The following is a 23878-nucleotide window of genomic DNA, read 5'->3' on the forward strand; positions in this document are numbered from 1 at the left end:
GTCCTCTTCGGTTCGGCGTGAGGTGGGCGGGCTGCAGACAGGAGGCTACGCCAGCTTTTGCTGGCTCTGCCGGCTCCACATGGAGAGGAGAGGGGCCCGCCGGTCCCAGGAAGCCGCGCCAGATGGATTTACCTGTGTGGCAGTCCATGGCTGGGTTTGGCTGCCTGCAGCTCTGGGACAGTTCCCCCCGCCCCACTGACCCAGGGTCCGTGCCACAGCGTGGTAGGGGGGCAGGGGCCCCGGCCCAGCCCGGCAGGGCCCGGAGGCTCCGAGGCACCCCCACCTTCCAGCAGGCAAGCTCAAACGAAAGGAAATTCCCGCCTTTCCGTGCAGTTTAAATATGTAAATGGTCAGTAGAGTTCAGCCTTCTGACCCTTCAAAACAGAGGCATGAGCCAATTGTGCTTTGTCTAATGCATCAGTCTGTCACAAGCAAGCACAAGAAGTGTTTTGAATATCAAAATTAATTGCTCTCTATGTTTTCTGTAACCCAGTAAAACAGTACTAAGGGGGAAAAATCCAAGTTCAAAATTCATAATACTCTAGAAAATTAGATTCTGTTGGTTGACACCATTCCGTTTCATAAGTTTAAACCAGAGCTGCTGTTTTAATTGAATATTTAAAACTTGCACACTCCTCACTTCCTTTTAAATACAGTGAATTCTCTCTAATACAATGAATTTTATGTAATATTATTCTTCATATCTGTTCGAGCTCAGGAAGCATGAGGTTTTGTATTTCAGTAATTAAGAAAAATGTTTCAGGAGATGTATGAGGTGTAGTATAGAAAGGGGAAGACTGGTAAGAGTTTTGTAATCTCTCTTGCTTTCTGAAGGGTTGGCATCGTGGCTGGGTTTGCTGTAGAGGTCTGTCTCCTAAAAGGTGTGTGCCATGATGTTCCTGTGTCATTGCCATGGCTGAATGGATATATATGTAGGCTTGTTTTCAGTTGGATTTTGTTGGATTTTTTTGTTGCTATGTTAAAATTTCAATAATTGACTACTGTAAAAGGCAGTTGGTTTGTAGATTGTGTTCTATTTGGAATTGGAAGCAGGGAGAGTTTAATTTTCCAGTAAACAATTCTTCCATTTTATTTCAATAAAAATTGAAGCATTTTCTTTGAGTAAAATGCTTTCATTCCAGTGCTAAGAGCTTCTGAAATTTTTTCATTAAGAGTTGATTAAGTCAATATTTCTGACAAATAACTTGATTTCACTAATTCAGCATTTTCCATTGGAAAACTACTCCACCAGAAATTTAAACCAGATCCAGTAGCTAGGAACACAGACACTGACAAATTTCTTAGCTTTTTTCCCTAATAGCTTCACAGGCATTTAAATAAAATTGCTCTTCCTTCTATGAATTCTGGATTTTCTTTTGGATTAAAAACTTGTATTAATGAAAGATTTCATTACTTAGGTGTGGATGCCAGAGCATTCAAGGCACAAATTCAGGCATTAGGTTTTGTAGTTCCCACCACAGGCAAGGTGAAGAAAAGAATTTTCCATTTACTGATATTGGCAAATGGATTTTAATATAGTTTCAAAATGGATTGTGACTGTGAGGCTGTTTGACCATGTATGCATGTTTTCGAGCAGGCTCAGCTTTAAGCTATAATCTAGATGTGTTTGGGGCTAAAGTGAATTAAAGCAAGAAAAAGGGAGTAAGGACTTGTAGTGAGTTTGGTTCAAAATATCCATTACTTACTTATTTTCCTTTTGTGAGATAAGAATTAGGAGAAAGCAAAGCAGGCACAAACCTTAAACAGTTGCAGTACAAAGAAATAGAATTAAAAGTAAAGAGAAATAACAAGAAATTAAAGCAAACCCCCTCCCCCTTTCCAGCACTTTCCTCCTTTTACCCAACTCACACAAAGGGTATCAGAACATGAGATTTTAGTTAGTGTTGCAGTTCTTGATAAGTCTCTTTCATATGCTTAAGCAAAAAAGGGTTTTCTTCAGCTGCACCTGGTTACCAAACTGCCACCAACAGCAGACCCGCCCAGAAAGAAACAATCTGCTGTGGTGTTAAGACGTCTCTTCCATGAAAATCTCACAGTCCCTTCACACTGCCAAACACAGGCTATCACATGGGGTTATTTATCTTTTTAAGGATGAGTTACTGTGGCCTGAACACAAAGGCTTTTTTTTTTCGTCTCTAAAAAACCTCTCACCGCTTTTATGTAGCCTGGCATAGGCACTCGTCACGTGAATTTTTCATCCCCCCATGTACTTCAAATGGATTAAAGAGACAAACAGTTTGTGATATTACAGTTTCTTACCACGGCATGCAAGAAGGTTTTTAAGCTACGTGCGAGAATCGCGGCACCGCCCTCTTTTCTCCCATCGCCATGTTCAGCTTCGTCTCACGTGACTCACTTTCTCTTTCTCTCTGACTGAAGCTGCCATGTTGAAGAGTGTTCTTGTTCAGGCTTTACGGTGGGAAAAGCCTCACTCCCTGTGTGCAGCTGGCTGCATGGTGTCCTCTTCAGTTCAGCGTGAGGTGTGCTGGCTGCAGACAGGAGGCTCTGCCGGCTCTTGCTGGCTCTGCCAGCTCCACATGGAGAGGAGAGGAGAGGAGAGGAGAGGAGAGGAGAGGAGAGGAGAGGAGAGAGGAGAGGAAGGGCGAACCGGAGGCTCCGAGGCACCCCCACCTTCCAGCAGGCAAGCTCAAACGAAAGGAAATTCCCGCCTTTCCGTGCAGTTTAAATATGTAAATTGTGAGAAGCGTCATTAGTCTAAAAGACTGTCCATCAGCTCAGGTTCAACCGACTACAGGACTAAAGAGTTGGATGTCAGAATGTCTTGGTCTTATCTATATACTTTATAGGTAATTTTACTCGTTAGTTTTGGGGAATTTCTTTTTAAAGAATGAGTGAGAGATTTATTTACTGTAATGTGGATTCACTTCTGTAAAAAAAAAAAAAGGACAGGCAGAAGAAGTGCTGTTGCAGCTTAAAGAGTAGAGATTTAGTAAGTTACTTCATTTCTAAAACCCAAATATCAAGAGGAAATATGCTTTTGTGCATTTTTGGAAAGCAAGCCCTTAGTGCATTGAGGTAGAGCAACTACCTAAAAGCTCTTTAAGCTTTAATGTAGTGATCCATATAATGGGAAACATTAAGTTTGCTTTAGCATTTATCCCTCTAGTAATTCCAAACACAGGACTCAGTTCTGCCAACACTTTGTGGGTGTTTAAAGTTTAACAGATGAAAAGTCCCATGTGTCTGTCACAGGAAAATAACATTAATTTGAAGGAGTCCTGGGCTAGAAAAGAAATCTTTCCAAGCTAAGTTGAAAGTACTTGTGCATACACCTGTGTGGATGGAGATCAAGGTGGATTTAGGACTGTTAATGTTTTCCTGGAGAAAAAGAAGTTAAATACAAGAACCTCCCCCACCATCACTGTGTTCTCTGCTCTAGCATCATGACATGCTTACTTGATTTTAGTAGTTCCTGAGATAGAGTACCAACATAGGGAACTTACCAACTGAGAAGAAAGGAAGAGATAGAAAGGGGAACTTCTTAATGTAATGTTTTCTGAGATAATGTGGGTTGTGAATATTGATGCCATGTGACAGAAGGACTGCTTTCACTAAGTGGAGGGGATTTTATGTGGTAGATATAATCACTGCATCACTAATGCATGAATGGCAGTGCTAAAATGCTATTTCAGGCAGGAGAAAGAGTTTTCTTAGATTTGGAAAGCAGAAGTACAGAAAATACAAGTAATGTTCTTTGATAGTCTTACCTTTGATGCTACATGTTTACATAAAAAGTCACAAGAAAATGTCATATTAATTCTTACAGATTTTTACACTGGAACTGTTTGCCGGGGGATGATAAATGTGATTGTTGGCACAGTGATAGGCTTGAGACCCTTGAAGTACTCCAGTGTCCCTATGTCTCCCTTCCCATTTGCAGGATCTGTAGCATTTGGCAAAATATTAGAGACTTATAAAAGCCTTTAAAAATGTTAGTATCTTTGGGGTTACTACCACAAATATCCAGTAAGAAAGTAGCTTATGCAACATTATTTCCCTGAAGTACTTTTTGTAGCATGTTCTGAAGCACAGACTACTATTTGCTGCTGTCTTGTATCATCACATTCAATTCTTTCCTTCAGTCTTCCAGAGCTCAGTCTATGGCATGGACTCTGCTGCTTATTCCTGTCCATTTTCACCCTGCCTTTTGCCTCAGTCCTGCTACCTCACATCTACCAGTTCTGTGCCATCCATCCTTTTACCTTCCATACTTTAACAAGCCTTGCAGCCAAGCAGCTAAATTAATCTTTCTTTTCACCTCTCCTCTTTCTAGTAATTCCTGTTCACTACCTATTAATCAATTCTTAATGCATCCCTCTCCATGTTTATTGCTGTGTATCTTGTTTTGTTGCTTATCTGATGTTTAAATTATAACAAGGAAAAGACTTTACCTTTTTGGTTTGTGGAAGTACACACTGTGCTCAGAATGTTCAGTATAGTTTCTTGCATTAAAATGTGTGAGCTCAAGATGTCTAGAGATACTAAGAATCTTACTACGGGGATAAATGAACAAGACTTCTCTATTTAGTCTGGTGTTAGGTTTGTTTCTGTATTTGTATCATGCCTGTTATCCTGGAATCAAATTTTAAGGGGTGTTAGTTTGTCATTAGATAGAGCAAAATAATGATTGGAAACAGTTAGATTTTATCTGAAAGCTTTGACAGCTGTTTCCTGGTCCTAATTGAAGGAGCAGTTTGTATCCTTTGTATTGTGCACTGTTGTCCGTAAGAAGTGAAGTAAGTCATATTTAGACTATCAGAAGATTGTTGGAATATTCTTCCCGTTCACATATTAAAGAGTGTCGCTCACTGAGTTGTTGGTTTGTTAGGTTTTTTTTCCTCTTCTGGTCTAATTTGAAGGACGTGAGTAAAGGAAAAGTTAACCTTTATTTCTGTGTATTCTTGCAGACTTTGCCATCTAGAGATACCTCCTTTCCGTATAAAACTCGGTTGCCATATGTGGTGCCAGCCTCCACTTTCAGCAGCAGTGAGTACAGCACAGAATCTAAAATCCTAGATTATGTGCAAGAGCTGGACTCTTCCTTCCATCCAGTTTTATCCTTCCCTTCGGGTAAGTAGTGCCATGGCTCTTAACAGAGTGGTTGTGCTTGTGACAGCTATAGAGGTTATGGACTAACATGTCTTTTCAATGATTTTTAGGACTTAGTTCTCTTAACAGAAAACTTCACACTGACAAAATATGTGAGTTTAGACTGAATGAAAATCTTGACTTGACCCTGACTTTTGAAAAACACACCTTCTAGGTTTCCCATACCAGCAGTATGCATATAACCTTGAAAGACTGGTCAGAAAAAAGGTGTGCTTTGGGTGTTTCATGGTGTCTCTAATTCAGTCAGTGTTAGTTCTTTAGAGATGGTGCTTTTGCCAACACACCACCATACCATGGCTGCGTTGTTTTCATAAGTAACTTTCTTTCTGTTCAGGCCCTTTGGAGTAGGTCTAAAAATCTTTATTTAGGTTTTCTAATTATTTTTGTGATAGTCAGCCTTTTTGGTTATCTTTGAAGTTTTATGCTTTCTTGTCATCTGATTTTTTAGTCTTCTTGGACAGTAATGTAGATGATGTTTTCTGTGACTCAGCCCTAAAATTAGTGCAGGTGCAACTTGACAGTACTTGGTACTTGAAAATAACAGCCTAAATGCTGTTATCAGCAGAAGGGATTGAATTTTTGTGGGATTTTTTTTGTTTTAGGAAAAATCTATTTCCAGGTAATTACTGACCAGTACAGGAATTATGCTGTTCTGGGGGGCTTCTTTGCCACAAAATCATTCTGAAGATGAGGCTGGGACTGCCATGAAATTGTTTGAATCTTTAATCAAACCCGCTGTCTTCTCAGAATGACAGTGTAGACACTTGCAGCCTCATATTGGGAAGTCAGGAATTAACTTAAGGCTTGGTCTTGGAGAACTTGTCACTGGCCTGTAGAGAAGACCCATGTGTGGACAGGAAATCCAGAGAAAGCCTCAGCTCTGGCAGTTTGCATCCCATGTATGGGTTAAAGAGGAGATTCTTGTAGGAGCAGATAGGAGAAATGGAACACTCATTCCAAGAGTGCAACAGCAAACATCTCAGTCAGTAGAACTCTATTGTGGTAAGAAAAACATGACCTAAATCTTTCTTCCCTTACACACACTCTCTATCGCTTCCCCTGTGACTCTGACCCCTGCAGGACCCCAGGAGTTTAGACATCTGTTCAATGACAGTCTGTGCCACTTGTGTTCATTCTTACCTCGGGAGACTGGGGTGTGTAGCAAGAATATTGACCTTTTGTTTTCTCAAAAAAAACTTTGTCATCATAAAAAACCTAAAAAGCTTTGGACTGTGCTGTGGCTACTGTTGGATACTTTGCCAGGATGGAGGAGGAAGACTGTTTTTAGCTTCGTGCCAGTATCAGGGACATATTTCTCAAGGAATATTCATTCTCTTTTCCAGGAGCCTTGTTAATAATAGTTGAGACAGGGAAGAAGTACAAGACCGACCTACTATGTCCTGTTCAAGTGCAGTTCTCACTTTTGAAGGAGGCTAGATTTATGCTTTACTTTGTGTGCTTTGCTGTCTCTACCTCCTCATGAAGACTAGTCTATTTGACATTTTCTTTCATGTGAAAGAATTATTGTGAATAAATGCATGGTAGAAATTTTCCAAGTTGTAGCCTGATGCCATTTCATGTTTTCTTTGCAGCTTTCTTGGTTATCCCCTTCCAGAGCAATAACTTCTCTTAAAATACTGCTTGTGCTCTGCCCACATCCTTATATATAAAAATTGTCAGCAGAGTAAAAGAAAAGGGTTTTGCATTCGCTTTCTCTGTGTGTTAAAATACATTGTTGGCATTTGTTTCATTTTGGAACTCTGGGAGTTTGATTTTTTTTTTTGTGTGCCAGGAGGAATTCAAGTTCAAGATTCAGATGCAGTTCTCTCACCTTGTTTTTTCATGTGGTTTGCTTTAAAGGTGAATCATAATTTGCAGACAATCTAGTAAATAGTGCAGTGGGACTGGCTCACTAGTGTAGTCCCTTCTAGAAGCATAGTTGTCCCTATGTCCAAGTCTTCCTTTCACGGTTTCCAGATTACCAAGGATCTTGCCTAAAGATACATCAGTGGTTGCAGCATCCCTTTAACATAACAGCACCTCCTTCCACTTGTACCTTGATAACTGGAAAATTGTAGTTTGTATCTAAGAAGTATGGGTTTCTGGTATTTTGCACCTAATCGGTGGATTGATTGATGCAAGTACTCCTGCCCTTTCGACTAAGATACAGGAGGATGTAATAAAAATTCTCTCAGTCACCCAGGTGGTTCCCCAGGTTTAAAAAAAAAAAAAACCAACCAAAAAAAAACCCAAACAAAATAGAAGAAATGTTTTGGTTCTCTCTTTACTTAAATGTTGTGACTAATACAGATTTCAGACCTTCTTTGTTTTACTTGGAAGTAGAGTAGGAAACACAGCAAAAACCTTGAGGTGTTGTGACAAAACAATCAAGTTAGATCCATATAAAATAGAAAAAAACTGTTCTTTTTATTTAGCAAAATATGTTGCAAGTTTTTGTCCTGGCACGTCCTGAAGGCACATGAGGCTAAGACTGTGTATAAATATATGTAGTTTAATGCCCACCCTTGGGCCCTGCCCACAGTCCTCATTCTGAATGTACTAGCTGTCAAGCCTACTTCTTACATTGACACTTTTTTCAACTAAATTTCTCTTCATTCTTGTAATTTTTTTTCCAGAAAGGCTGTTCAGAGAGAGATGTTTTTTTTCTTAAAAGCCTTCCTGCCTTACAACAGGGGGTAAATTCCTTCACTTGAAATGTTTTGCAGGCTAATTCTGCATTAGAACTCCGACGCCCTGCTGTAGACTTTTCCAGGGAGACAGAGAAGGAATGTACCTTAAAAATACCTATAGGCTCCCAGCAGTAACAATTTCCAAAAGCATTAATTGAACCCAAAAGGCTGACCTGAAGCCTCTTCACATTACAGGAAAAGTGCACTGTTTGCTCTTTGCCGTGCTGGGTTTTGTTCAGGAGCTGGTCAAGAGGGAAGACCCGAGTCTTAGTCTCACTCAGCATCCTCCAGAGTGTGGTTCAGTCCTTAGCAATATTGCTCACAGATTATATTGAATGTGTTGGGTGAATCAGTGCCTAGACCTCTAGTGATGTTGCATAATTCATTGGCTCAGAGGTTGCCATCTTTCTAATAGAGACCTTATTCCTTTGGATTTCTGTTTTTTTGATTAGATATTCCTCTTCACATATACTTTGAAACATTATTAAGGAAGGATGACATCAAAGGAGAACCTGCTGATACCTCATCTTTGGGAGGGGAGTTTAAAGTATCTGCTGACAATGGTATGTAAAGCAAAATATTTTAGTATTTGCAAGGCCGTTTTTCATTCATTTGTCAGTATTTTCTGCTGTGAAGTTTATAAACTTGTCACAAAGCAGGTTATCGGAGAAGGTAGCTTTAGGTGGAAGAGGAGTCTCTTCTCAGACCACAGTGTCAGGTTCTCCTTTATTGCACTGAGGTGATTCCACCAGAGCTGTAGGAGGACACTACAAATGGGGGGAGTTTGGACCAGGTGCCTGACTGCAGTCCTGTTACTATTTGGATTCCTATCAGAAGTTTGGGGGTTTTTACATTATAAATAGTTCAGCAGTTGGGATTTCCTGTAAATTGTACCGACGAAAAGTAATTTCTCAACTTGATATGTGCTTTTTCTGTTATAGACCAAAATCCACATGTTTCTGTCAAACAATGGAGCAGTGGCTGTTTGTCTAATTCCAAATCTCAGTTGGTGTTAGGAACACCTGACCAGCTGTCAGAAGGAAGAAAGAAAAGGCATCTAAGTGAGACAGCAGTAGGTAAGAGAAAAACAGTATTGTAAGAGGGCACTACATCTTTTAAAATATGTACTGTATGAATACCACTGGGCTCTGAGAATTAATTTTAAGTTATCTCCAAAAAGGATACTGTTTCGAAACTTAGGAAGAAATGGACTTAGAACATCATGAAAATAATTTGCTATTTTAAAGCATAGTAATCATCTTTCTTCATAAATGTACATACAGAATGAGACAAGCTTCTTGTATTTTATTTTTGGAGTACTCTTAAAGGAAACTGCTCAGCAGTCCAGCTGTGTTCTTCTAATACTGGGTGTCATTCTTAATACGAAAGGGGTTTTTTTACAGTAGTCAGTGAAATAGACTGAATTACAGAGTTACCTGTTAAATCATATGCCCAATGAAACATTTACTATTTGTGGCATCTTTGGTCCACTATATTTAATTCATTGTGTACTGTCATTTGTGGTTCTGGATCCCTTCCAGACTGTTAAGAGGACTTGAGGATAGCCAGTTATTACTGTGTTTTTACCCTTGTTGCCTTTCTATTTTAAGCCTCTACTTCAGCACTTGATAAATTAATAGGAAGGGCCCTGAAATTCTGTAGAATAATGTGATAATGTAAGGATAAAAAATTTAGCTTACCACGGCAAAGATAAATGGCATCTTACCTCTCCAGGCTGTTAGAATGTAAAGCCTGACAGATTCTGTTACAGATTCATTTATGTAACTTGTGGAAAACCTTTGGAAAAATTCTTCACAAGACATTTGAAGAAAATAAGTTACTGAGAAAGAGGGGAAACCATATCAGTTTAAAATTTCTCTTAGGAAAGAATTAAAAGGTATAAATGATCAGTTAACATTGTGGAAAAATAAACTGCTGGTGCATATCCAGGCAAAACTGATAGTGTAATCTTTCACTAGAGGTGAAGATACAGGAATTACTGCAGAGATTAATTAATAAAAAATTATGATCTAGGATTAAAACAAACCCCAAAACCCACAATCCCAAACCAAGACCACCCAATTAATTAGAAAGTTTTAGGACAGAATAAAAGCTGTTCGGGGGTGCACTGAAAACTGCCTTGGATTTAGATGAGGGTTGTCCTTTGAATCCTTCCCCTTGTGCGGTACAGCCCTGCCTTTGCTGTACAGGCTTCTCTTACACTCTGTGCCTGTCTCCAACAGGGTGCTGTGCCCTATCCCCTTTCACCACCAGTGATCCTGTTTTCCATGCCACCCGCTCCCCTGACCACTTGCTGGTCCCCAAGATGTGGATGCTGACACAGTGTTTCTCAGTTTCTGTAAGTGTAGTCATGAACACTGAGATCAACAACTGGAATTACTTGGGAGCACTAGTAAGAGAGAAAATGTCTTGCTATAAACTTTTTGAAGTTACCATTAGTCTTCTGACAATAGTATTCAGTTTTTTTATAAATGGAACCAAAAAAGTAGTCTTTTATCATGAGGATCATAGTCTCCCAATGCCAGAAAACTGTTCTGTGGTGCATTCATGAGTAGGAGCACAAGTTCTAGCTTATTAGTCCTATGGGTGTAGTACTACATATTTATTCCTAATTTGGGCTCTGTCTAGGAGAATTTAACCGTGAGGAAGGTCAGCCTCATGAACAAGGCCAAAAACAAAAGCTGTGTTGTCAGGGAGACGGGAGTTCATGACCTTGACCCAGCCTGCAATACAGTCTTTAGGATCAGTCTTACCTCTTTTTCCATGTTGGAATACACTCATTCTTTTTGTTTGTTGGTATGTTAAGTCTGAGTTCTCCTTTCTTACTGGAAATTAAGATACAGAAGGAAAGCAGAACAAGTGGTTAAATTCTGAATCCCCCTAAATGCTGCTTATGCTGGAACTGAATGGGAGTAAACAGGAATTACAATTTGTCTGGAGCAGTGAATCAGAAGAAACCGCTATTGGTTTGGAGATCTAAACTGATTTTGTTTGTTACTCTTGTTGCCAGAATTATCATTTATTAAGGAAGAAATAGGGAAAACTTGTGAGATGCACCCCAACTAGAGAAGTGCTGCTGCGGAACAGGGGGCATCTAAGTCAGATGGCAGTTGCTGTGTTGTTAGTCTATGACAGCTCCTGAAAAAGAGTCAGGATTTGCTCATATGAAGCTGATTCCATGAGAAGAAATCCTTCGTAGAATAAGAGGGATGAGTTTTGTGGAACAACAATGACAGGATGAATAGCAAGTGTTCATTTAGATGGCTTTTTTAGTATCCAGTAAATGGTAAGTGGCTCACCGTGGGCTTCTAGAAATGACTACTATAACTGTATGGAAAAGTATCTGCAGTCTAATAGCCAACAGCTGGTATGTCTTGTTTATTGCTATTTTTTATGACAGGTGAAAGTAGCCCTCAGTTTGAGACATTCTCCTTCCACCATGCAGAGCCTGAGTCCCACAACAATTTTGCTTCCACGAGCAGTGTCAGTGCCATGTCTCGGCCCACTCATAGCACTTCATCACAGGTAAATCAAAAATGTGTCACTGTCTCAACTGAAATACCAACACAGAGTTGTGCAAATTAATCCAAAGCCACATATCTTTTACATCTGATTCAGTGTCACATGACAATGCAGAGCATTTTTACAGTGAATTAAGTGGATTACATTAACTAATTGATTCCAGATTGAGTATGTGGTGTTTCTAAACCAGATACTTGCTGTAAAAGAATTTTTCAGATCATATAACTGGAGTGTAAGTTTGATTTATTGGCATTTTGCCTTTCTTTTTTTATTTTTCCCCAAATTTCACTAAATACACCATGATTTATGTTCCCAGTTTTAGACTGGGAACAGTTTATGTACACAATTCTAGGGCTTTTATGGCCCTTTCTGTTGGTGCAGCTATAGAAAATGGCCTCATTTTATATATAAAATACATATAAATAGAGTCACAGAATTTGTTAAGTCTCAGTTTGCGATTTTAAACTCTTTGAGCAAAAATACAGGCAAAGTCCCTGGTATATAGATTTGCTGAGGAGCAGCAGAACTCTGGCTCAGTGAAGTCCCTGCAAAAACACACTCTTTTACTGGAATTCATGCAAAATTCACAACAATATTCAGATTTAGGTCCCGTGGTTTTGCTAGGCCTGGTGGTATACTGGTGCTCTATAAGTTGTCATGTTTTAATGCAGAGTTGAGTTTAAATGTGCATTCCACATAGTTCAGACAACACACACTCCTTTATTCCCTTGAGTCAACCATCATCAAAGAACAGATAAATTATTACTTTAATGGAAACAGACTGTTCTAAATTTCAGGGTTTCTCCATGTGAAGTTCTAATGTTTCTCTGCTAGCATGTATTTCCTATGATTTGAGCTGATGTTCTCTTGTGTTGATTCTATTATTCAGCACAACTCCAGGAGGAGGTTGAGAAGTGAGAGCTCCTATGATATAGACAACATTGTTATTCCCATGTCGCTGGTAGCACCATCAAAGTTGGAGAAACTACAGTACAAAGAAATCCTTACTCCAAGGTTTGTTCACAACCTCCTTAATTGCAAAGACATGAAAATGAACATGAGAACATTAACTAAGAATACAATTAAGACGGAGTTAGAAAATGTTATAATATTAAGATGATCTTTCATGCACTTGGGTTTTTATCTGTGCACTTCAGCTCATGTGACTGAAGTGGTGGGAACACTGGATAGCTGATAGCACAGGATAAATAGTCTGAAATACACAGGGGTGTGGCAGATGCACAGACTGGCTAAAAATAGAAGTGGATTTATATAATCTTAATTGTAGTTAGGGCCTTTAGTATGACATCAGGCTGACAAGCTCTGAATGGTTGTTTGGAGATTGCTGTCTTTTTTTGTGTATTCATAAGAAAGTAGTAAACTATTTTCAGTGAATTAAACAGAAAGGGATTTAGCATATTTTCTAAAAATTTAGCCATTCTGATGCAGTAGAATAGGTTTATTTCTTTTCATACAGTGTAGGCCTTTAATCCATTATTCTATAGACCTTTTTTTTCCTTTGTTTTAGAAAGAGAACATCTTTAGATCTCAAAAGCAGGGTAATTGGTCTCCTCTGCTTACTTCAGTGTCTTAGTAGCACATTGCCTGAAGTGCTAAATATACTTGTTCTGTTCTTTAAATCCATAATACGTATTTGCTTTTTAATTGTCTTTTAAGTTGAAAAATATTATTACAACTGTATTGGATATCTTAAAGACTGTGTTAGGAAAAGGAAAGGTTAGATACCAAGTTGGGAAAGAAGAATACAAATTTCAGCCATCTGTTATCCGCACCTTAAACTTAATTTGATTTTCCTTGTCTTATTTCTAGCTGGAGAGTTGTTAAACTTCAACCTTTAGAAAAATCGCAAACAGATGAAGAAGAGGTAGGCTGTATTTTAATTAAACCACAAGGTTTATTTAAGATACAATATATAATTGGGGTAATTGGTACATACTTTCTGAAATCACTGACTTGATACAAGTCCCAGTAAATTTCAAGTTTCAAAAATAAAGTATTAAGTATCAGATTGTGAAAATGTGTCTTATCCATACAGTGGAAGATAGAAATGCAAGTATACCATTAATATTCCTGGTTCATTGTTTGCCTGGCTCTTCTGTCCCTTGCTGCTGTGCAGTCAGCACTCCCAAAGGGTCCCTTGGGTCAGGCTCTGCCACCGTGCTCCTGAGCGCTGTAATACTGCCTCTTCCAGTGTGACTGTCTTCTGGGGCCACCTGCTACAGTGCAGGTGCAGTGCTGTCCTTCCCTCTCATCCTCTCCTTCCATGGCCAGTTCCTATGGCATGTTGCTCTTCAAATGGTAATTAGGCATCTTGCCTGTGGGTCCAGCAAGTTTCCTCAGTTTCCTTTTCAGTATTTGTTTTCCTGCAACCCTCCTGTTGGGAGCAAACTTTTCTGCATTGTCAGGAACAGCATAACCTTCAGCATTTCCTGCCTGCCTGTTGAGCTACATTTGCACATCATGGGCTACTTTTGCTTCCTCCAGACATAAGAATCTACCTTTTTCTTCAGGGAATGTCCATGGACTTCGCAGCTGGGGGTCCCTTTCTCCCCTAATCAGGGGTTTGAGGCATTTCCTAACCTCAGGGTGAATATATCAGCAGGTCTGGTCTCCAGGCTGATTTTCTGTCCTTCAATCTTTTTGCGGCTACTTTTCCAGAAATCTCTTAGGTGTCCTTTGGACATCTCTAATCTCCCTCCAGTCTCTGCCACTATCACCAATTGTAACTGTAGGACTTGTATTCCTGCCTTTATCCACAATATCTGTTCTTGAGCTGCTATTTGAGAGAACTTCCACAGCAGGAGTTTAGTTGCCATAGCAGCAGAAAAAGATGCCATTTAGGTAGCAGTGCAGAAGGTTACATTAAACTCAATAAACAAATCATTATGTCACTCCTTTGGGATAGAAAATATACTCTCCACAAAAGCACAAGCTTCCTCAGAAGTTTACTAGGTCTGTAGCTACCTGCTCCAGAACCTTTCCTTTAGGAGAGCATCATGGTCTCAGTGCCTTACCTGGTGTAGTTGCACTTACTTGGCAGCATACTCTTGGGCTGGAAGGAAGAGAAAAGCTTACTCTGTCCCTGCCTTTTCCAATGTAATTGAGAAATTCTTGTGAAATCTGTGGTCAAATTTATGTCACTTCCACCCACCGGCTTCTGGGTTAGTACCATCCCAGCTAGCAGGAAACATGCCTGTTCTTCCTTTTAACAAGAAGGTCAAATTCCACACACAGGAGAACTCTCCTGCAAGGATATTTAATTAAACCATTTGGAGAACAACTAATAAAGGTAGCAATGGCACACTGCCCCTTGAGCATCTACTGTTCATTGCTCTCTTTGTCCTGGTATCTGGGGGGGAGTGAAGAATTTCAAGTGATTTGCATTCAGGGCTTCAAGACTTGCTTGCTTGGACTCAGTGGATTTCTTGTTTAGATTTCAGATCCCATAAAGATGACTTGTCTCGTGCTTTTAATGTATTCTGCTGAAGGGACTTCAAGGTCTCTCTCTGAAGCTCATGGGCTAATGTCTGAATTAGTAGCCCTCCCAGTACATTTCTGTTTGGCATGACTCAATCCTGTGTGATTCATCCTCTGGCCAGGAAATAACTTAACAATGCAGCAGCTTTGCCTCCTGCTGTGGCCCACTGCTTCTGTATCATCTATCAGCTGCTGGGTAGAATGAGGAGGAGAGATACTGGACAAGAGAAAAATGCTAAAGATCTTGTTTGTGTAAATTATCCTTTACCAATTTCCCCCTTTCTTTTGGGATCATGTTAATTAGTTTGGATGTTTTTCAGAGTACTGAGAAAAGGTGATTGATCATAGTTCTTCAACTTCCTTTAGCTTTGAGCCGAGTTACATTTGCTACTGAGTAAAAAGACATGAGGAAACAGCACCATCACCTGTTGGCATTTTCTGCACTCATGCAGACACTCTTGAAATCACTCCATGTGCTAAAGTCAAGGCAAGCTTCAGTAGGTCATTCATCTAACACAAGGGAAGGCAAAATATACTTTCTGCTTTTATATAAAATGCTCTTTATTTCACTGCATAGCAGCCTATGGTGGTGTTGGAAATGACACAACTTCAAAAATTTTTTTGTGGTACTACATAATCGTTTCTTTACTTCTCTATCTTCTGCATAGCTAAATTTAAAACTTCAGAGTTGTCCTTGTGTCAAGCAGTAGTCAGGAATTTCGGCCACTGGATAACCTCTTCCTCCTCCTCCTCCTCCTTCTTCTTCTTCGTCTTCTTCTTTGTCTTCTTTTTCGTCGTCTTCTTCATCGTCGTCTTCATCATCATCTTCTTCATTGCCTTCTTCTTCATCGCCTTCGTCTTCTTTGTCTTCCTTGTCTTCTTCTTCTTCTGTCTTCATTTAGAGGCTTTCAATGCAACAACCCGTATCCATGCAATAGACCTGCACCCAACATTTACTAAGTTACAAAAAAATGCGGGGTCCCCAATTTGTCATGTTCCACATGAGCCGCACTTCAAGGATGGAATCTCAGCACTTGCTGGGAGTCAGGCATATTCATTGTTTCTTTGAGAACAAAAAGCTTACCTTTTGTGGGTGCATTTTTGTTTCTGGAAATTTTGCCCTATAAGAACAAAATTGGCAATGCAAAAGTTAATCTACTATCAATGTCTGCTCTATTGCTTGCTCTAAAAATACTTTCTGAAAATAGAACATTTGAGTTTCCTGGTTTGCGTGTATGAATTTGCAGTCTTACTGCTTTAAGGCATGGGAGGGTGTGGCACAGGTTTTCCTGTGTTGTTTTGATTTGTTTTGTCCAGGTTAAAGTTTCTGGAAAGGCACAGTTGTAACATTTGAGTTTATTTTGTAGTTGTTTTAGTAATGACAAGTTCTTTGGAGTAATTCCTTGTGCAATTAGTTTTGTATAAGTGTTTTCATGGCCTATGACTCAGAGTTTCCTGTGGAGCCAAAGAGTGAAACACAGATTTTGTTGTTTTGAGAACCTTTCAGAAATATTCCTGGTGCTATTCAACATTAATGCACAGTGTATTGTAGTTTCATGGGGGGATCCAGAGCTTATTTTTCTTTGGGTGAAATCATTAGACATGCCTCACAAACAGGCCTTCCCCATAGTCTTTTCTCTCAACATCACTGCCAGATCCATCCACTGAGGAATGACACTTCCTTTGTCCTTTTTCAAACTAACCTTAGTGAGGAAAAATCACCAAATTTCTCCCGTTACAGAACTTTAAATTAACCTAAAGCTGTTAGAGGAAATACATAAAGCATTACAAAGCTGGGGAGGGGCAGAGGCTGTACTGAACCAAGAAGAGAGACCTTTTATCTGACATAATGAAATTTTTATCCAGACCTTTTATGACATAATGAAATTTTTATCCATAGAACAGAGAATAATTTTTAAATGAGAAAATTTAGTGTTCAAAAGAATAGGGTAAACTCATTTTAAATAAACAAGTGGTTAAATCTGCCATCACCAGCTATGGAAAACAAACGAGGCTTATTTCTGTATTTTTCAAAACTCTCTACTTGGAGAGGAATGTGGACTTTGATTTTTGAATGGCAGCTTGTTAAAAATGAAATTTCTTCCCAGCATGGTAAGTTTTGGCAATTTGCTAAGAAAAGCATTTTAAAATTCTTAAGTTTTTTTTTTTAAATTATCTTTTGTTTCTACTCTAAAGGAAGTCTGAGCACAGAAAAATCCTGAATTTTCCCCAAGGGAATAACACTTTTGTAGTTCATAAAATTCTCACTTTCATGCTATAGGAAAGACAAAATGTGAACTGAGATGTAGCCCCATTTGGATGCTCTCCAAGTGACAGAGCTGGTGAATTTGAGAGAGAGGAGGAAGCCCATTAAGTTCACTTGCATGAAAGGAAACCAGCAGCTAACAAAGTGGTTTGTGTTTAACATAAATAAATAAAAGCAATGAAGGAGCCTTCAGCAAGGAGTGATGAGATGAGCAAACAAAGCAGCCTGTTTGTCTGACGGCTCTTGTCGAGTGCTGGGCTGAGGAGGACCTGGGCAGCCACAGTTCTACAAATAGGTCTTGTGTCTGATTCCAACCAAAATGAAGCCTTTGGGATCATATTGATTGGTTGGGATACTTTGCCATTGTACTTTTTGCCAATGACTGTGAACCACCTTGGTGCTAAGAGACTTAATACGGGGATGGCTTCCACAGAAACATGACAAAGTGGAGCAGTGCCAGTGTCTTGATGGCACTAACTGGCACTGCAGTGAGGACCGTGCATTTGGTTCTCTATTTTGTAGGCTCAATTGGAAGATTAATGGTGTTACATGTACAACACCACTGAGGATTTTGCTTTAGAAAAAGAAATGCAGTTTATTTTCCATGACCCTCCAATTATTAGCACGATTCTTATCTAGGACTGATCTGGCAGTGCATCTTCACAGCTCCTGTGATCAGGAATTGTTCTTTCCAAGAATTTCTCAGCTTTTGAGTTAGGACTAGCTGGCATAAACTCCTTGGCTGCAGCACTCAAATGCTCCTGCCAACCTCAGCTTTTTTAGGTGAACTTTGAATGGTTTGGAGCACTTTGAAACAACTGTGAGCTGTACTGGAGGGGTCCAGCCAAGAGCTTCCCCTGCCATCGGGGAGTGAGGGGGAGGGGGGGCAAAGAACTTTGAATGGTTTGGAGCACTTTGAAACAACTGTGAGCTGTACTGGAGGGGTCCAGCCAAGAGCTTCCCCTGCCATCGGGGAGTGAGGGGGAGGGGTGGCAAAGTGCTCCTTGGCCAGCCCTGGCTAAGGAACAAACTTCCTGGTGTGTTGCCGTTGGAGAAACAGAGATGGTACTTTCACAGGGAAGGTCGGGTGCAATAGTTACATCTTTTACCTAAAAAGCTGGCTCTTGTTTTACTATGAGCAGGTAAAGTACTTGCATTAAGGCTGGTTTAAGCTGTACTGGGGGTCATGGGTAAGAAATAGTCTCTTCAAAGCAGAAGCCATTTTCTGCTTGGTTTTGCAGCAGGGATGTGGCACCTCAGGTTCGCCGACTTCCTCTCTGTGGAGTTATCAAAGTCCTTGGTGATCTCAAACCTATTTCTCAGTGCTTAAAGAGCACCTGGCAAATCCTGCTGCCGCCCAGCCTCCTCCTAAAGCAATCTCTGGAAACTGTTGGAATTTTTGCCTGTCTTTATTATGTACTTCTAACACTGCCTTGATTTGCAAATGAATACCTGTCCTCTTAATTTTCTGCCTCTCACCATAGAGAAAAATGTGTTAGTTGCATGGAGGGCATGTAATTTCTATATGCATTCAGATCAACCACAGACATGTAAAGAAATAAAGCTAATGTGACAGCATTCCATACACCAGAGCTCTCGTAAACTGAATGCATGTAAGTGTGCCTTTGTAGTGCAAGCATGCATTGTGTTGCCTCTTCTTGTTTGTTGAATAGACCTTTGCAGAATTATATACAATACTGGTTGGTGTTGTTTTTAGTGATGCTCATGACAGCACAGCTCTCCCTGTGTCTCGTTACAGATAGAAGACCTGTCAGACAAAGCTTTTTCCTTGCATCACACGAAGTACGAAGAAAGAGAGCATGCGAGGTGGTCACTCTGGGAGCAGAGCCGCTGGCCCAGGAGGAACAGCAGGCAGGTGTATTGGCTTTGATAAGAGCCTTCCTATTGAACCTGGTGTGGGCTGTAGTACAGCAATGTCAGAAATGCTGCCACAGAGAAGTTTGAAAATGAGGGCACCATTCATTAATTAACTCATCAGGGACAGTACCAGGTATGTTTGACTTAGTGGCTGGAAAGGGAAGGCAGTGCTGAGGCATGCATACTAACAGAAATTGGGCATGTTAGTGACCTGGCATAACTAAACAAATACCTTCCTCCCTCACTGAACACAGAGCTCTGCTGGACTGTGCCACTCCCAGTTACTATGACTTTAGCCACCCAGTGTATCATGAGTCCCTCTTCCCTCTCCTGACTCAGATGAAACTCCACAGTGTTCAAAGATGTGTTACTGAAGGGTTCTGGGCTGTGCCAGGGGCCTTACACTTAGAAAGTCATTGTGTTCATTCTCACAGGCTTGCCATCTGGTGCAGAACTCATCAGATTTAAACAGAACCACTAAAAGTCTTGCAAAAAGTAGTGTATATCAGAACAAATGTCATAAAACTGCATTTGCAGTTTGGCCCTGAGACAATGATTCCCATAAATCACTTCACAATCTGCCAGGACAAAAAGCAGCCTATAAATGTTGGGATAACTTTTTCTGCTATTTAGCATATGCTTGTGTCTACTCTTGGCTGAAAGTGAACCATGACACTAGGAATAAATAGTCAAAGATAGCTTTTTTTAATGCAGGATAAAACTAGAGCTAAGCCATATTGAGGAATTCTGTTAAGCAATTTTGAACATAAACCTCACAACTTCAGAAAGTGTACTGAAAAGTAAAAAGTTCTGTATGTGCCTTAATTTTGAAACTGTGAACTCCTTGGTAAAATCTTAGTGCTGCTTGAATTCAGAAGTAAACTGCTTATTGACATGAGCAAGGTCAAGCTTCCACCTGGCATTTCAGATGCATGCCACTATTTCATATCTAGTTTAAATTTCTATTAGAAGTAGGTCAAAATTTTTAATCTTACTACATTTTTGAGTGCTTTGGACTTGAGTCCAGAGCAGAAGTGATAAGGGAGAGCCCAAGGACTTGTGTCTCAAGTTGCACTGGCACAGTGCTGACAGTGCAGTTTGGACCCCCCCCACTGGCTCCAGTGGGTGATGCTGCTCTCCCGAGTGGAACAGCCTGTGGCTCACTGATTCCTCTTGTTCAAAATCACAGTTCTGGTGAGCCTGTGGAGCAAGATGCAGGAGTGGGACCAGTTACTAGCTGTCTACAGCCAGAGTGTGCCTGTCCCACCCGTTTTTATCCACTTAGTTCCTCCACATAGTGCTTTGCTTTGGCTCCAGCCAACAAGGTTGTCAAGAATCACACCAGTTTTCCTCTGCTCTTTTGGTTTAAACAAGCAGAATGGAGGCAGCGTATATGAAGAAACAGAACATCTGAAAAGAAAATGTGAACTGCTCATGGCAATGTGAAAGGGCAGGGAGTAGCTCTTAAAACTCATTTCTAATTCTGCACTAGATCTTACAGCAAAAATGCTGATGGTCGACACAGCCAGGACTCGGTGCAGAAAGACCATTGCGCTGCTGACCCTGCTCCTGTCCCAACTTTGGAAGCCCACAGCTCTGTATGTTCAGGGATGGCACCACTCTGCAGGGAGAGCCAGGAAGAGAAGGTGGGTGCTTCCAATAGCTTCCAGGTCTGGTCAGTTCTTCAGTGCCAACAAAGAAACCTGAAGATACTCTCCTGTCTCACTGATCAGAATCTCAGGCTGTCATCTTAGTTAATGTGCACTGAACGTAGTACTCCTGTTTAGAACTATATTGCTGTGCTTTGTAAATTAATGCCAGATCTGTCAACAGGTAAAAGTTTCATTGCTCAGTACACATGGCACATGTTTTTGAGGTGAGTATGGAAGGACTGGGTTCAGGCTGGGGTTTTTTCAGGGGTGTTGGCCAAGGTTCCAGACAGGCCTGGTCGTTAGGGGGTCAGGTATCCTGATGGTTGGGCATTGTGGAAAAGAGTTTCTTGCCTGTTCAAGAGTGGGTCTATTATTAGTTCAAAACCTTATGCAGCCAGCTTACATCTTGGTGCCTAGCAGTGTTATTCTTTATCTGAAGAGCCCTGCAAACACTGTAAAGAAAGACACTTGTTTGTTACTTGATAGGAGATGATTCTGTACAGAGTTAATCAGTTCAGACTCAACTGAAATCCCTTTTTATCCTCTATACCCTTTTCCACCTCACTCCTACTCTTCCTTTCAGTCTGGGCTGTGGGAACTTCGAGTCTTTCCACTAAAAGATGAAGAGGTAGAAGCTTTACTGTGCCAAGATCAAGTAACAAATCAGACTGAAGTGTCAAATGCAGCTTTCCCCAGTGACTCTCCCTGCACTCCAGGCACACCCACTGCTTTGCCAGACAATGGTTATCCGCCAAGAAAACAATCTACCCAGGAGTCAGAAGACTGCAAAAGCATTTGCCTGGGAAGCAACAGTACAAGAAAACAAAGGTGACAGGGAATAATGTGGTTCATTAAGAAAGCCAATTAAGGTGGAGAGAAGTGTAAGGTAAAATTTCTCGTTCACACAGCATATGACAACACAATTCAAAACCTTTATGTTAGCTGCATATAATATATTTTCTTTCTTGCTTTGTAACAGGCAGGATAAATCCCAAAGACAACACTTTCTTCTTCCTGAACCCCAAGAGAAAGTAATTATTTCAAGCTGGAAGTCTAATATTCCCAGTGTTGGGAGTGGGAGCACATAAATCGCTGGCACCATTCACTTTCTGTTGTCATATTGCCACATTTGTCAATAATCATCCTTTACTGTTTGTTTGTTTTCAAATGCATATCTGGTTCAAGTGGACTCTGGTGCACCAGGAAATGCTGCCTACCTTATCCAACAACTTCAGCTGAACACAGAAAAACTACTTGAAAATAGTGGGGATAAGTGATAGCTTCAGATTATTTTCTTGTGTGGCATGACCATGGGGCAAAAACCTAACTGCATGTGTAAGGTAAGGGTAGGTGAGAACCAGCAGTTCAAACCAGGGGATCTGGAAGCCTCGCATCTAGCTTAAGTTGTGTAGTCGGCTCTCAGTAGTGCCAGGGCATGTTTCATATTGATGTCCTCAAGCAATAAGGTAGAAGTAGCCCGCTGCATTGCCATAGTCAATGTATCTCACACCTGGAAAGCAGTGTCTCTGCTTCGGGCCTGTGGGGAGGGAGAGACATGAAGAAAGAGGGGTCAGGTCAAATCAGTGACACACCCCATGGAATACTGTGCTTTGGCTCATCTTACTTCCTTAGTCCTTGGGTAGCTAATGAGGCTCATAATACTTTGCTTTAATATGTTAAAGTCTTGTTCCAATTTCTGTACAGTGCCTTGTAAGAGTCTAGTAAGTATGCCAACATTTGGTGACTAGCTGGAAAGGAAAAGATGATTGATGTCTTGAAGAGCAATAAAAAAAAAGCTCCAAAGCTTTCCATTGTGATTCTGGATAGATTTTTCATTTCCCAGTGTATTCACAGTGAGAAAACAAAAGCAAGTTGTTTAAACTTGCATCTAAATAGCATAGCTTGGAATGTATCTGCAATCCCAAGAAGTATTAACAGAGATTAAACATTGAATGTACGTATAATCCATCAACAGGCAGTTTTTCTGTGTAGGACAGTTGAAGGCAATTTAATAGGAGTCTCTGTTTTTTGTGCGGTTTTCTTCCATGTGTAATATCTGGAATGGCACTGGACAGATGACCCAGCTTTAGTGTCAATTTATTTTTTTGGTCAAAATGACAGGAAATACACACAGGCCATATGAAAACAGTTCAGTAAAGTTTCAACACTACGACCTATTGCTACATTGTAGTTTATTGCACATTCTGATTATTTTTTAAAATACTTTTTTAACACTGGTTTGTCTTAAACTTGAATCTTGCCTCAATGTCTGATACAATCTCTGATGCAAGGTTGTTTTTTTAATTAAAAGTTATTTCTATATATGTTGTATGTAGTCTGAATTTGATGGCTTTTTAGAAGTGAAGAAGTAGCAGCAATACTTCCTCTTGGCACAGAGCCCTGCTTGGCCTACAAGCCCACTGCACCTTTGCTGTGGTACTGATGCTCCACTGATGCTGTGAGGCCAAGGGCCCCCTCAGTGCCTCCGTACAGAGCAGTGTGTTGCCCTCTCTCTTGCCCTGCATGTGCATCTGCTTCCAGGAAACAGTGTCTGAAAGGTTCATGTCTCAGATGTTTTGCAAGTCTTTTCCATACCCTTATCTACTCCCTAGGAAGCCTGATCTGACCAGCTCTCACCCAGCTTTGTTGTAAGGTATGGGCTTCCTTTGTTGTCTGATACCTGGGGCAGAGGGAAGAATTCTTGCACTTCAGGAGAGGGGACAGACTAAGTAAACCAGCCAGCCAGGCCATCTGCCTTCCATGTCCTGAGAGTGCTGCCAGGAAATGGAAATACAATCCAGTTTATGGGAGGGTTTTTCTTTACTGGAGGGTGGAAACAGAAGGGTGTTAAAAAGGAGGCCAAAGACCCCCTGTGTCATAGGAGCTGGGTTATCCCAGTTTGGTTAGCCTGGGAAACTGCAGAGCATCGCTGCACTGCAGTCCAGGCCCCAGCCGCGGTGCCAAACCATCGTGTGGCTGTGAGGTCAGCCCTGGTGTGGGCTAAAGCAGCTGCTGGGTACCTTGCCCATTACAGGGGCTGTAGAGGTGGATAGTGGCCCAAGCAAGGGGAACCGTGGTTGCTGTGTCCTCTCTTGTATGTTCTTGCCAGCCCTTGTGGGAACTTGCTAGTGCTTCATGAGACAGTAATAAAAAGGGTAGTTAGGCTGAACAGGCACAAGACAGAAGCAAAACATCTGTTT

The 23878-nt window shown here is 40.7% G+C and overlaps 1 protein-coding gene across 5 annotated transcripts in view; it reads left to right on the forward strand.

Moving 5' to 3' along the window:
* The window catches only part of KANSL1L (KAT8 regulatory NSL complex subunit 1 like), a 65268-nt gene extending 42268 nt beyond the window's left edge, over positions 1 to 23000 (forward strand). For 3 of the 5 annotated variants that reach the window (XM_017747146.1, XM_008643566.2, XM_017747147.1), the window contains 9 exons: positions 4950 to 5112; positions 8294 to 8404; positions 8783 to 8917; positions 11263 to 11387; positions 12274 to 12398; positions 13215 to 13269; positions 18908 to 19020; positions 20519 to 20672; positions 21262 to 23000. In XM_017747146.1, coding sequence (XP_017602635.1) covers positions 4950 to 5112; positions 8294 to 8404; positions 8783 to 8917; positions 11263 to 11387; positions 12274 to 12398; positions 13215 to 13269; positions 18908 to 19020; positions 20519 to 20672; positions 21262 to 21510 — 1230 coding nt within the window. In that variant the 3' untranslated portion in view covers positions 21511 to 23000. Of the gene's footprint in view, positions 1 to 4949; positions 5113 to 8293; positions 8405 to 8782; positions 8918 to 10084; positions 11229 to 11262; positions 11388 to 12273; positions 12399 to 13214; positions 13270 to 18907; positions 19021 to 20518; positions 20673 to 21261 lie in introns of those variants that run through there. The other 2 variants (XR_001866140.1, XM_017747148.1) reach the window with 2 other exon arrangements.
* Positions 23001 to 23878: the final 878 nt, after the last annotated feature.

The sequence above is a fragment of the Corvus brachyrhynchos genome, unplaced genomic scaffold, assembly GCF_000691975.1.
Source record: "Corvus brachyrhynchos isolate BGI_N302 unplaced genomic scaffold, ASM69197v1 scaffold671, whole genome shotgun sequence".
Lineage (NCBI taxonomy): Eukaryota > Metazoa > Chordata > Aves > Passeriformes > Corvidae > Corvus > Corvus brachyrhynchos.